We start from the raw sequence: 15,062 nt of genomic DNA on the forward strand, positions 1-15,062 counted from the left end.
GTGAGGATGAAATGAAATAATAACAATAATAATAATTATAGTTAATATTTACAGGGTGCCTCCGATATGTCAGGTAAGGTTTTTATTTAATATTTATCTAGAACTTACCATTTGCTAAACTAACATTAACTCATTTGATTTCCCAAACTCTATAAAATGGGCTTATTTTTCCCATGTTATAGATGAAGAAACTGAGGCACAGGAAAAGCATAAGTAGACAGCAAATGCAATGCCAGACACCCAACAGGCAATATATCATGGCCTATGAACTCTGTAGTCTGGAACAGACAGAACTTTGTCTGTTCAGGGCTCCTGAGCTGTAAGAAAAGGAATACAATGTTGAAGAGTGGTATCAAAGTAAAAGAAAGATGTTTAAGCTTTTTTGTATTACAAGACATCTAATATTTCTTTTCTATCCCCCTCAGTGCTTGGCCCAATGTGACTTTCAGACATACCTTGTTCACTGAGACACTGTGCTAAGTACCTGCTCAGCGTAGCCCTTTCAGGGACATCACTGACCTCAGGGCCCCAAAGTGGACAAAGCTTTGCATGGTGTCCATGAGGGCATGTCCCTTTACCTGTTTCATCGCTATATTCCCCATCAGGACACTCCACACACTCAAAGCAGCAAGTGGGCTCCCCCTCAATGATTCCTTTCCTGGTCCCTGCCAGGCAGTCTCGACTGCAGTTGGAAAATGGCACCTGGAGAACCGAGAGCACAAAAGTAAAGGGCTGCAGCTGTGGGATCAGGTTCACAGCTCCTTTGACGTAAGTACAGGGGAGGAGTTTGTGCACAAGGACCACTACAACAGACTTCAGGCCCATTCCAGACAGAGGAAGCCCCAGAGACCCTTGTTCCTGTTATCTATGAAAAGGAGAGATGTCCATGGGCAAGTGCCTGCACATGTGCACACACACACACTCACTCACTCATGGGATTCTGGAAAGATTAGTTGTTGAGACTCCACACAGTGACCAAAATCCACTTTAAATAATCCCCTGTTCCATTCCCTCCAAGTCTCAGAATGGGACACCTGTTTACTTTCCATGGAAACAGTAGTTTAAGACAAACTAAAAGATACAGGGATATGGACCTACACACAATAGGACAATTACAAGGGGAGATGCTGAGATGAGAAATTTGTTTGAAAATGAGACTTTGAATTTTGTAGTGAATTGTAATTCCTGCAATTTTACTTTAGGCTTTATAGGGAGACTTATGAGATACTTGTAACCATTCAGCAAGGAAGGCAGGACAGGCATAGAGGGGTCAAAAGTAAATGGATCAGAAAGATATGTCAGGCAATTACTAACCAAAAAAAAAACTGCAATAGCTATATTAATTTCAGGTAACAGAGATTTTATTTATTTGTTTATTTCCCTAGTGGACTAAGGGTGCATGGAATTTGATTGATCATAATCCTTGTTTTTTTTCCCCATCATTATTTATTCATGTTTCAATCTCTTTTAGTCATTTTTAATGATTACCACCCAAAACAAAAGCTTGGACCAGAACAATAACCTACACCTAACTGTATGGTTTCCTCTACCCCTTGCTTCCTCCCCCACCACATATTCATAACCGAGATGATCACTCGGTTTCTATGTTTACCACAGGCAAATAACACTAAACTTTCAAGGAACAGATGAATTTAATCTTACATAAACTCTACCAAAGGTTTAAAAAAAAAAAAAAAAAGGAACATCTAACTCATTCTTATAAGGGCAGTGTAACCCTGATTCCAAAACTGGACAAGAGCAGTATGAAAACAAAAAAAAAAAAAAAAAGAAATTACAGGCTCATCTCACTACTTTGTCTTCAGAAGCATACCTGAGTTGAGAATCTGTGTACAAGTAGTTTATAAAGAAAGTTCTCTCAAGGGAACCAGGAAGAGAATGGAGCAAGTCAGACACAGAAGGGAAGAAGACAACAAGGGTGTGATCTTGAGCAAAGACCCTCAAAGATTAGCTTCTGCCTGATCCCACAGGAGAAACCTGGACTCTAAATTATTCCTCAGAGCTCTCCTGACCTGAGGAAAAGGGAGCCAGGGCTTTCATACTTCCACACCACTCATTTTTAAGGGTCCTCTTAGGGAAATGTAAATTCCTAGGCTCTTCTACCTCTCTGAGCCTGTGGGCAAAGTGGGTTCCATTAGCCTGCTGGTTGTCTCCTGAAAAAGAGTGGTGAGTTCTGGTTATTGGAAGGAAAAAATACACAGAAGTCTGGAGCTATATACTAAGTATAAGGAATCTGAAAGGATCTGGAAAGAATGTAACTGTTTTTCACCACTTGAAAAAAGATGAAAAGTACCAAAACAATTAACAAACTCAAAGGACATAAGAAACAATATATATCATGATCATGTTGGGTTTATGCCAGGAATGCAAACAAGTTTATAATTAGAAAAATCTATAAATGTCATCCCCTGCCTTAATAAGTTAATGCAGAAAAATCATATGATCATCAATAGATGAAGAAAAAAACATTTGATGAAATTCAACATGAACTCATGATTAGAAACTTAACTGAGAAAGGAGTTAGGAAAAAACATCTTTAACTTGTAAAGGGTAATATAGAAAATTCTTAGGTAAACATCATTCTATATGAGAAAATATTAGAAGCATTTCTTTTAAAACAAGAATGCCCGCTATCACCACTATTATTAAACATTGTGGAGTTCATAGCTAGTGGAATAAGACAAGAAAAATAAGGGCATAAATATTGGAAATAACTCAATAAAACTTATTATTTGCAGATGATATGATTGTCCACATAGAAAACTTAAAAGAAACAGCAACCAGATTGTTAGAAATAATTGGGGAGCTGCCCAAAACTAAAATGCTAGACTTCTCATATCGGAATTTCGTTAGTGTTTCTTAAAAAGACACTTCACCTTTTGTTTGATTTTGGTTGACTGCCAGATCCTTAAATGGTTGTTTTTGACAGTTTTGTCTAATTTGTTGCTTCACCATTTCAGAAGCTCTACTTCTGCCTCATTCCATATGATCATGTCAGATAACATGGAAGAGCTCATGCTATTTTCAAAGTGTCTCTTTTTTTTTTTTTTTAAGATTTTATTTATTTATTTGACAGAGAGAGATCACAAGCAGGCAGAGAGGCAGGCAGAGAGAGAGGAGGAAGCAGGCTCCCTGCTGAGCAGAGAGCCCGATGCGGGACTCGATCCCAGGACTCCGAGATCATGACCTGAGCCGAAGGCAGCGGCTTAACCCACTGAGCCACCCAGGCGCCCCTCAAAGTGTCTCTTTAATAAGACTCTTCCCTTCTCTTCCCACCTCTCTGCCTGGTTTGGAAACATCTTAGAAAGTTAAACACAGGGAAAACAATAAAATAATTTTTTTTTTGTTCTAACAGAAAAGAAATAACTGGTTTGACAAGAAGTTTTTGTTAAAAAACTCAAATAGAAGATGATTGGCATTATCTTCTAATGAAAGAGGGATAGAAAGGGCAGTATTGGACCTGAGGATTTCTAAGTTTCCTGGGACCCTGAGGAGGGAAAGAAAGGAAAAGAAATAGTGAAGGATGGTACACATTAGCACTCTCAAACATAGTAACACAGTACTCTCAGAGATTTTCTCTTTCCCAAGTCACCAACCCATATATCTTCTAAGAAATGGTCCTTTTGATTTATAAGTCCGTCTTGAGCTATTTGGATGACAGGGAACTAACTCTGAATAGTCCAGGCTCTGCCTTGAATGATGTTTATATTTGCTTAAATATTTTGCTCTAGTTGGGGAAAGTTTTAGGCAAGAAAATTGTTAGCTATTTAGCCAAGGAGTCAGATCTATAAAGAATAACAAATTTTCCAATATAGTAGGTATGGGGCTCAGGTTCTGAGGATTCTCCTCTTTAGTGTACTAGACACTGATAGATTTCACAGAGAACCTTGGCAGTGCACAGTTAGTGAGTTGAAGGAAGTGGACTTACCATTTTTCAAGTCCAGTGGTGAAGCCCAACCCTCTTCCCCCCAAGGCCAAGCACAATTTCCTGCCCATGGTAGAGCCATCTGTTGTTCTGATGGAGAGCACATACCTCCCTGGAGAACCCACTCCACAGGATTTTCTCCTCATTGATGAAGAGTCTTTCTCCTTTCTTGGCATAGACGTTGTAATAGCCGACTTCCTTAAACACTATGGAACCATCCTCTGGGGAGAGGTGCCAGTTGATGATGGAATAGTTCCCCATCAGGTCACCACATTCATCGAAAGTCACTTGCTCCCCCATATTGTTGGTAAAGTTTAGGTGCCGTAGGTGCTTCAGGACCTAAAGAGGAATGAAGATTCTGAGTACAAGCCACAAGGCTGCCATGTATGGTTAAATATTTTGGGAAGAGACACTTTTTCTAATTTACACTAAGGTACTTATATGTGTTAGCAACAGCCCTGGTAAGCCATGGGCTTTACTTGGTATTCAAATTGTAACTGGGGTAGGAAACACTTTCTTGAAGTCAGGCAAATAGTACTGTCACCCCCATTTTTTTGATGGGGAAAGTGAGGCATAGAAATGGAAGTATCTTGTTTAGGGTCACACAGTTAGCAAATGGTGCAAAGCCTGCGTTCTTAACAGCTGTGCTCTGTTGTAGCATCATTCGGCTTCTGGCTTTGCTTCCCATATGCCCCTGACATGGCTTGGAGGAGGCAGTGGACACTCAGCCCCTTTCATGTAGGACATGCCAGGGGTCACTGAGCCACCAAGAGAGATTAAGACACAGTCCTGCTTATGAATGTAGGGATGCTTGCTTCTGTTGCACCTCACAAGTCATGGGCTTTATCATTCTCTAACTCTGAGCATGTTTCTTCACTTTTGTAAGGAGAGTGCTGGGCCAGAGAGGCTACAGGGTCTCTACAAACCTTGGTATGGACTTCTTCTAAGGGTCTCTACAACCCTTGGTATGGACTTCTATTCTGTGGTTTGGTGGTCCCAGAAGTACATCTAGAGGCACTTCTCCCTTTTTTCATAAAAACCAGCATCTAATTTGACACTGGGAAAAAATTTTGGGTTGTATTTGTCTAGTGGATAGTCTGACTGGGGCCTAGCACCCATTATCCATATTAATGTGCATGACAAACTGAGCTGATTGAGCTAGACCTTGAGTGTTCTACTACTTGAGGGCTGCTTTAATGTTCCATTCCATTCCAAAGTTGACACTGCTTTTTAATACATTGGTAATGAGATTATTTTCAAATAAACACTTATTATAAGGAAAATTAAACGGGGAAAGGAGTTACCTGAATTTTCTCAAAACAACTCTGGGACAAGTCTGGGGACAGAGTCTATGGCAGACCACATATGCACACAAACATAGCACCCTGGGTGCCTCACCTAACCTTCTCTGTGTGATTTACTCCTTTAGTGTCCTCATTGCTGTCCTGCTAGACTCTGGCTGCCCTGACTATTGTCCAGACCTATGGAGGAAAGGGGGTACCTCACTCCTTGCTACCTGTTCTTCTGTTCTGCATCCAGAACTGCTTAGCTATCCTCAAAAAGATGGAGAATGAATCCTACTAAGGATTCATACCACCTGTGTTCTCCAGAGCTTTCCTCAATGGTCATCAATCTTATATTTTTTCTTTCATTTTTACTGAGCTCTTAATCCTGTCTGCAGAGAGGTACCCCAGATTTGCTCCTTTTTTATACGTTCAGCTCTCCTTCTTTTTCCTCCTTGCTCTTGGAATGATCTGGTCTCCTATAAAGAGTGGTGTCTGTGGTGTCACTTTTGTCTCTACCCCAACACAACCCTGTCCTGACACAGCTTTCTTCCCCTGAGAGGAATATACAGTCCTTCTACTCTGTGAGGCTGACCCTCTTTTGCAGCACTTAGAACCTCATTCCTCCCACCCACCCTGGAACCTTTCTGACATGGTCAGTATATCTGTCTCCATTCCACAATCATTCTCTTCCCACAACCTGCTGGGGATCTCTCATGTCTCAGATGAAATATGCTTCAAACTTCTCTAAGTAGCTTCCAAAACCTATACTTTCATCCCACATACCCACCATTACTTTTCAGTGCAAGGGTTTTATCCTAATTGTACAGGGTTCGTGGTCATTTCCACAATTGTGCTAACTCTGTCTTTGCTCTGTTGTGTGTAAAAGGAGATGAAAAGAGTGGAGAAGCAGGGAACTACCTCTTGTTTATACTTCCTATGTGTCAGGCACTGTACTAATGCTTTACACAATATCTCTTTTAATCTTCACAACAACTCTATTATTATCTTTATCTTATAGATGAGGAAACAGGCATAGAGAGGTCAAGAAACTTGCCAGTCAGAAGCTAGGAAGTTCTTGAGCTATGATTGAAATATGAGCTTTTCCTACCACATCATCCTGCCTCCAATATAAATTGTTTAGAGGGTCCACGGCAAGTATTTGTCAGTAATATTTCCTCATTAAATATATTTTTTAAAAAGCATCACTCTTATTTGAAGAATAATCTTAAAAACATATGTAGTGGTAAAGCTAGAGTATTTAGTATAAATTTACTCTCTATTCAGGTTTAATTCCTTGGTTCTCAATTATGCCAGTCATCAAGCTGCCTTTATCCTTTTTTCTGTCTCTAGGTTCTCTGCAGTGAAACTCTCCAGGCGTCAGTGGGTGAATAGGAAAAGGAACAGGGACAATCATTTTATAATTAAATGGTTTTCTTCTACATTGGTCAAATTGGGCAGAAAACTGACTCAAAGATCATCACTGGCTATAACCCTTTTGCATTTCTATTGGCCTGGGATGGAGATTTCTACCATAATCTTAATTTGAATGAAGAAGGAGCTAATAAAAAACCATTTTCTTAAAGTTTCCACTAAAAACCTCATTTTAAATATAAGGGGAGATTTGTATGCTGTTAGGATGAATCAACAATAAATATTTATAGTGTATCTACTATGTGTTCTGAACTAGGCTGCAGTAGTATAAGGCTTAGTAATATAGTCCTCTTGGAGTTTACAAATGGGTTAGAGAGATAAGGAATAAGACATAAATATTGGAAGAAATAACAAACCATGTGAGATAAAATATAGTTAAGCTCTAACTTATGGGGTATCAGCTCTAAATACAGTTATATTCAGGAGAGATGGAAATTAAAAAGGGCTACTAAAAATCTCAATGCAGGCTTGAGGCATGGTAGAAATTTGGATTGGCAGAGGACAGAAGGAAGGATGGTGTTAAGAACAGTGGGAAAGGCATGGACAAAGATCAAGTTAGCAATAAATATGAAGTGGTATGGGGGCAATAAAGAAACCAGCTTCTTAAAATTTGTGTATGTGCTAGAGAACAAAGGGAAATAAAGTAGATAGGTAAAGAGGAGCTAAGGCACAGAGGCTAGATTTCATAATAAAAGGCATAGGACTAGATAATAATGGGTTGATGAGAATGTAGAGAAATCAGAATCCTCCATACACTGCTGGTGGGGATGTAAAATGGTGCAGACACTTTGGAAAACATTCTGACACTTCTTCAAAAAGTTAAAAATAGAGTTACCACTCAACCCAGAAATTCTACTCTTATGTGCCATCCCTAGAAAAATGAAAACCTATATCCACACAAAAACTTGAACTCAGCTGCAGCAACTTCTTGCAAGACACATCTCTAAAGACAAGGGGAACAAAAGCAAAAATGAACTATTGGGTTCACTGATGAACATTATCAAGATAAAAACTTCTGCACAGTAAAGGAAGCAGTCAACAAAACTAAAAGGCAACCTATGGAATGAGAGAAGATATTTGCAAGTGACATATCAGATAAAGAGCTGGAATCCAAGATCTATAAGAACTTATCAAACTCAACACCCAGAAAAACCCAAATAACCCAATCAAGAAATGAGCAGAAGACACGAACAGACATTCTTCCAAAGAAGACATACAAATTGCCAATAGACACATGGAAAAATGCTCCACATCTCTTGTCATCAGAAATACAAATTAAAACCACAATGAGATACCACCTTAAACCAGTTAGAATGGCTAACTAGTGTTAGCCATTAAGTTAGAATGAACAAGACAGGAAACAACAAATGTTGGTGAGGATGTGGATAAAGGGGAACCCCCTTACACTGTTGGTGGGAGTGCAAGCTAATATAGCCACTCTGGAAAACAGTATGGAGGTTCCTCAAGAAGTTAAAAATAGAACTAGCCTATAACCCAGCAATTGAATTACTTAGTACTTACCCCAAAGATACAGATGCAGTGTTCTGAAGGGTACCTGCACCCCAATGTTCATAGTAGCAATGTCCACAATAGTCAAACTACAGAAGGAGCCAAGATGTCCTTCAACAGATGAACAGATGTAATTTATATATGCAATGGAATATTACTCAGCCATCAGAAAGGATGAATACCTACCATTTACACTGATGTGGATGGAACTGCAGGCTATTAAATGCTAAGTGAAATAAGTCAAAGGATGACAATATTCATATGGTTTCACTCATATGCAGAATATAAGAAATCATGCAGAGGATCAGAGGGGAAGGGAGGGAAAATTGAATGAGAAGAAACCAGAGAGAGAGAAACTATGAGAGACTCTTGACCCTGAGAAACCAGCTGAGGGTTGTGGTAGGAGAATTGGGTGGTGGGCATTAAGAAGGGCATGGAATGTGATGAGCACTAGGTGTTATATGCAAGCGATGAATCATTGAACACTACATCTGAAAATGATGATGTGCTATATGTTGGATAATTGAATTAAAAAAAACTTGAACACAATTGTTTATAGTAGCACTATTCATAATAATCAAAAAGTGGAAACAAGCTAAATGTCCTTCAGTTGGATTAATGGACAAATTATTATATCCATATAATGGTATACTATTCAGCCATAAAAAGGAATGAAGTACTAATATATGCTACAACATGGATGAACCTTGAAAACATGATAAGTGGGAGAAGTCAGTCACACAGACCACATATTTTATGATTCCATTTATATGAAGTGTCCAGAAATATCCAAATATATAGAGACAGAAAGTAGATTTGTTGTTATTTACTAATGGGGGAGTGAAGGGTTGGAGTGATAGCTAAAGATATGAAGTTTTTTTTTAATGTGGTGAAAATGTTCTAAATTGATTATGGTTATGGTTGTACAACTCTGCAGATATATTAAAAACCACTTTAATAGGTGAACTGTATGTTATGTGAATTATATCTTTAAAAAGCTGTTTAAAAGAGGATGTATCAGAAGGGATTTCACATATCCAAATATGACTTTCCCAGTGGAGCTGGTATCTAGCAGCAGGTGGAGACCTTGACAACAAGGTAACCTTGAGCATACTTGATGTTGAGAATTTACTAATGAGACATTGCAATTCTAACCTCAAATGGAACAGGGAAAAAATGGTAGGCAGAAGGTAAGAGCAGTACAAACATCTTATCCAGAAAAGGAAGCATCCAGAATTTTTGTGGCTAGACATTTTATACCTAAGATTAGACACATTTCCTCTAAAGAAGATTTATTCCTTTCTCTATCCCCAGTGTTTTGTAGAGGGCCTGAATTTTAATGGATACTCAAACTATGTCTGTTGAATGTTTGGTTAATAGTATGGGTATTAAACTAATACTGTTGCATTTGTCAGGTAATGTCAAACCATGATGAGGTTTTCACTAGTCTGAGGATAAATAAGAAAAGGTCAACATAGTTTCTGTATTAGTTAAAAGAGCAAGTAGGTAGAAAATCAATAAGGATGTAAAAGACTTGAATAATACTTGATCAACAGACTTGATCTAATTGAGATTTATAGAACACTGAAGCCAATAACAGTAGAATACACACTCTTTTTAAGGGCACATAGAGTATTTACCAAGATAAACCATATTCTGGATCATAAAGCAAGTTTCCATAAATTTAAAAATATTCAAACCAAGTATATTTTTTTACTCCAGAGGATTTAAATTAGAAATGAACAACAGAAAGATATTTGGAAAATCTAGATACTCAGATACCAGTAACACTCTTCTAAATAACCTATGCATTTGAGAAGGAATGAAAGGAAAGTTAGAATATATTTTTGAATTAAATGAAAATGAAAACATAGTGTATAAAAATTGGGGGGAGGCTACAGCTAATGCAACATTTAGAGGGAATTTGTAACACTAAAATTACTATGTTAGAAGAGAAGAAGGGTCTCAAAACAGTGACCCACTTTCCAAGTTAAGAAACTAGAAAAAGAAAAGCAAGGTAAATTCAAATAAAGCAGGAAAAAGGGAATAATAAAGATCAGAGCAAAAATCAGTGAAACAGAAAACAGGAAAATAGAGAGAAAGTCACTAAAACATAAACTGGTTCTTTGGAAGATCTGTAAAATCAGTTGATCTCTACACAGATAGATCAGAAAAAAAGGAGAAGATGCATAATTCCAAAAAAATAATGAGAGGAGTGAGAGCACTAAAGATCTTGCAGATAGTCTGAGAATATTAATAACAATTTCATCACAATAATCTAAATAAATTTATGTGAATATATTTAACAATTGAGATACAGTCTTTGGAAGACACAAACTATCAAAGCTGTCTTCAGAGGTAACCAGAATAGCCCTATAAGTGTTGTTTTTTTTAGGAGAGAGAGCGAGTATGCATGTGTACATGGAGAGCTGTGGGGGAGGGACAGAGAGAGGGGGGGAGAGAAAGAATTTAAGCAGGATCCACACCTAATGAGATCCTAAAACAGGGCTTATCTCATGACCCTGAGATCATGACCTGAGACAAAATCAAGAGTCAGACGCTTAACTGACTGAGCCAGCCAAGTGCCCCAGCATTATAAGTTTGAAAGAAATTGAATTTACAGTTCAGAATTTTTCCCACAAAGAAAATTGGCCCAAGCTGGCTTCGCTGATGAATTTTGCCGCATATTTCAGGAAGAAGTAATACCAATTCCACAGAAACTCTTTCAGAACATTGAAAAGGAGGCAGTACTTGCTAACTCATTCTTTGAAGCCAGTATTACTCAGATACCAAAACCAGATAAAGATAGTACTCAAAAATAAAACTATTGACCAATATCTCTCATGAATGTAGAAGCAAAATTTCTTAACCAAATGTTAACTATCTGCAAAAAGGAAAATACACTGTGACCAAGTAGAGTTTATCATAGGAATGCAAGGTTGGTTTAACATTTGACTATATTAACATACTACAAAAGGGAAACCATCTGATCATCTCAATAAATATAGAAAAAGAAGTTGATAACATCCAATCTCTATTCCTGATAAACACTCTCCATAATCTAGGAGTAAAAAGGAGCTTTTTGAATCCTATAAAGGACATCTATGAAAAACCTGCAGTTAACATTATGCTTAGTGGTGAGAGAATGAATGTTTTTCCTCTAAGATCAGGATCAAAACAAGAATGTGCATTCTCACTGTGGCTATACATTGTAGCTATAGAATGGAGGTTCTAGCCAGTACAGTTGGCTGAATTCTGCTGATTCAGACTGAAAAGATAAAGTTCTAAGTTCTATATACAAACAAAAACAAATAAGCAAACAAAAGGACTTTCAAATAAGGTGAAAAGACTTAGGATTCACTTTTTGAAAAACTTCATTGAAGACCATAAAAATTAAGGCTTTTATATAAACAGTTGTAACTTAAACTTGTTTTTAAGAGCAAAATACTTAAAATTATACTATAGGATTAAAAACCAACACAATTTTTCCCTTTGAGATATAGCTGTAACTTAAGTTCATACATTCTGAATTAAAAAGAAAAACATCCTGGATTTTAAAAAAGGGTAAGTCCCCCAAACAACTGTTCCATGTAAGATTGATGACAGAGTATGCCAGAAGGTGAAGGGAGCGGCCAACACCTAAAATGTAGGACTGGCAGTCCCTTAATAGAGAGAGAAACAGAATTATTCAATTAGCTGTGGTAAATTAATTCAAACTAATTGCAGGAAGGACAACCCCCCCTTTAAAAATTTAAAAGAAAATGCGAAAATGGATTTTTTTAAAAAGTGTCTTTTCTCCTTTTAAGGAGATTCATTGGTACAAATCAGACTAAAAAATTGTTCCCGATTCTTAGGACGCCTGTGTCAATTAAAAATAAGAATAAAATGGCTAAAAAATTGTTCCCGATTCTTAGGACGCCTGTGTCAATTAAAAATAAGAATAAAATTTAATTGTTTCTGTATCTTCATGTATCAATAATCCTGTTTGTACTCTTTTTTTATACTCTTAAAATCCTTACTGAAGTGGTATTTTTCCCATCATTTATCTCATTGATAATGAAGAGGTAAATTTCAGCACAAATTTATGAAGTCCGAGTTATTGTGGGTTTTTTTGCAAGAGCATTTTCTGCTAACTTCTTTCAGATCACTCACTTTCTTTTTTCTGTGCCTATGTCTGTATACTGTTTTGTAGTTATCCACTTAACCGCTGTCTTCTCTCAGTGTTTACCATTGTCCCATTCTCTTTCTTTCCTTATTTGTTCATTCAACAAGTATTTATTAAGCACCTAATATGGGCCAAACAGGGACTTTTTTAGTGATAAGAGATACAGTTATATTCAAGATGGACAAAGGGATGTTTGGCATTCTCTAATTTGGTCCGTTGTGTCCACTCTTACTTATTTGCACACTGTACTTTGTCTTTGTGTCTCTATATGAATCAGTTTCAGGATGGTGATCTGCTGATCATCCAGGTTTAAGGTATGGACCACTGTCTTCATTGCAAAGCCATTGGCTGACCCAGCAGTCACTTAGGAGCTAGAAAGCCTATGCCTAGAGGGACAGTTGGGTACATGGTTCTTTTAACAGTGGCGATATTGGTGTTATCAGGGGAACAGACTGCCTAGGGCAGATGTGGGCTTTCTTATTGGCTAGACATATGACTTTGGGCAAATCATTTTGGTTTCTTTGGGTCTGACTTTCTTCACCTCCTCACCTCCAAAAGAATAATACTCAAGACTAATATTTAATACTAACATGAACACTTATGTATAGGTAGTATCCTAAGCACTTTTTACATATTAACTAGTGTCATCCTTATAATGAACTTATACATTTCATTATCTCCATTTTTCAGGTGAGGAAGATGAGACACAGGCACATTAAGTGACTGCCCAAGGTCATACAACTGTTAAGTAGCAATTGGGATTTAGATCTAGTTAGTTTGGCTCTAGTGTCCAAACTGTCAACTAGATACTCAATCTATTACATTGTCTATTGCTAGTTACAACAGGTTAACTAGTATAAAATTTAAGTTGAGAAGATGGGTTTATTTTTAAAATGGGATCATGGAGACAAGTATAATGCTTGTGGCAACACAAAAGGCCTTAACCGGGAAAGGGGTCTATACCGAATAACATCCGTCTCCATGCATGGCATGAGCTTGCCCACTCCAGGGACTTTTCATTGTTTTATATTTTTAATGAACTATATTGAAGTATAGTTTACACAGGATAAAATATGCCTATTTTAAAAGTAGAGTTCTGGGTTTTGGTAAATATGCCTGTATAACCACCACTGCTATCATCCCCAAAGTTTCCCGGATGTCGCTTTACAGTTAGTCCCCACCCCCACTTGGAGCCCTAGGCCACTGTGGATCTGTTTTCTTTCTATCATTAGAGAAAGTGGTTCTTTTTTTCTATTGTTAGAGAAAGGATATCATATAAGTGTAGTAATAAAAAGAGTATGACTCCTTTTTAAGTCTGGATTTTTTCACTCAACATGATGTTTTGGGGATTTACCTATGTGGTTGTACATTTGCCTTTGAATTTGACATTTTCTCCAAGGAATAGACCCTTTCCAAAAATCTGGTCCATCCTTCAAGGCCTATCTCAGATGATATCTTTTGTTTTTGTCCTTATTTCAAATCCTAACCAGCATGGTATTGTAGTTTCATCCTCATAGGTGGTGTATAAATAAAATCAAGAGTATTGAATTTTTCTAGTCAAAATTGGTACCTTGTCCATTAAGAGTCAATTATTTGTTTTCTAAGTCATATGTCTAAGTCATCTTTTTAGACATCTTTAATGTTTCTTTTAACATGTTGACTTTCAAGTTTTGCCTTTGAACACCTAATTTTCTACATTAATACCTTTGCATAATAGGGAAGATTGAGATGGAAACTGTTTCACCCTTAAAAGCAATATAGGGGATCTTTAAAGTGATATTCATTGACCCACAAAAGAGAATATACATTACAAAATAATTTAGGTATTTTCCTCAGAGCACTCTTCTGGAATTTTAAAAGAAAGGACTAATAATTCCATTAAAAAAGAAAATATAAAATTTTACTTGAGATTATAATCGAGTATAATATGCTTCTAAATTATTTTACTTGGGGAGAAATATGGGGAAAATAAGAATAAATGTAGGGGAAGAGAAAGGAAAACAGCTAGTGGGAAGACTTAAACATAGAAGATAATATCCAGACGAAATTGATGGGCTCATAAAACTAAACACTGTGAAAAGGACAAAGTACAACGTGTAAACACTGAAATGGTCATATACTGTCTTTTATGTGGTACTATTTCCATCTTGTGGCCTTTTAGGGTATTTCCTCTCAAGGATTTTAAAGTCAAACTTGCTCATTATAAGCATAAGTGGGAACCACCTCTTGGCACATACTCTAATGTTTAATTGAACTAAACCAAAGACTAGAGACTAGAAACCCCCCCCACTGTCATCTAGGATTTCCAGCTCTTACACTTGGCATCAGAGCACAGAGGGAAAATGGGATGGGATGGTACAAAGCACCCCATTCACACAGGGGTGAAGGGGGATGGTTTACACAGATAAAGAGACTATTGTTTCTTGCCCACTTCTTATACTAAGAGTGTTGGGAAGATCCAGGACCAGTTCCCTTCTCTACTCTCAACCATATTTCCTTATATACCCCCATCTTTTCTGGTTAAAATTCACGCCCCTCTCCAAATCCCAATAGTACTAGCAATTCCCGGAATGATCAATTCCATTTGACTTCTGTTATCACTGTGGTTCTGTCTTTATGCATACCTATTTTTTGACTAGTGAGCGGTTGGTTTAAGGTGGGGGAAAAGTATGCCTTATGTACAATCATCCTGAGAGAAAGAAGAAGGTGGTTCCATATTTCCTTACAT

The 15,062-nt window shown here is 37.4% G+C and overlaps 1 protein-coding gene across 4 annotated transcripts in view; it reads right to left on the bottom strand.

The window, feature by feature from the left end:
* The window catches only part of CASR (calcium sensing receptor), a 78,442-nt gene that overhangs the window by 3,667 nt on the left and 59,713 nt on the right, over nucleotides 1-15,062 (bottom strand). For 3 of the 4 annotated variants that reach the window (XM_047735332.1, XM_047735338.1, XM_047735345.1), the window contains exons 5-6: nucleotides 4,052-4,282; nucleotides 579-702 (exon numbers count right to left, since the gene is read on the bottom strand). In XM_047735332.1, the coding sequence (XP_047591288.1) occupies nucleotides 579-702; nucleotides 4,052-4,282 (355 nt within the window). The remainder of the gene's footprint in view (nucleotides 1-578; nucleotides 703-4,051; nucleotides 4,283-15,062) is intronic. The other variant, XM_047735354.1, reaches the window with a different exon arrangement.

The sequence above is a fragment of the Lutra lutra genome, chromosome 1 (assembly GCF_902655055.1).
Source record: "Lutra lutra chromosome 1, mLutLut1.2, whole genome shotgun sequence".
Classification (NCBI taxonomy): domain Eukaryota; kingdom Metazoa; phylum Chordata; class Mammalia; order Carnivora; family Mustelidae; genus Lutra; species Lutra lutra.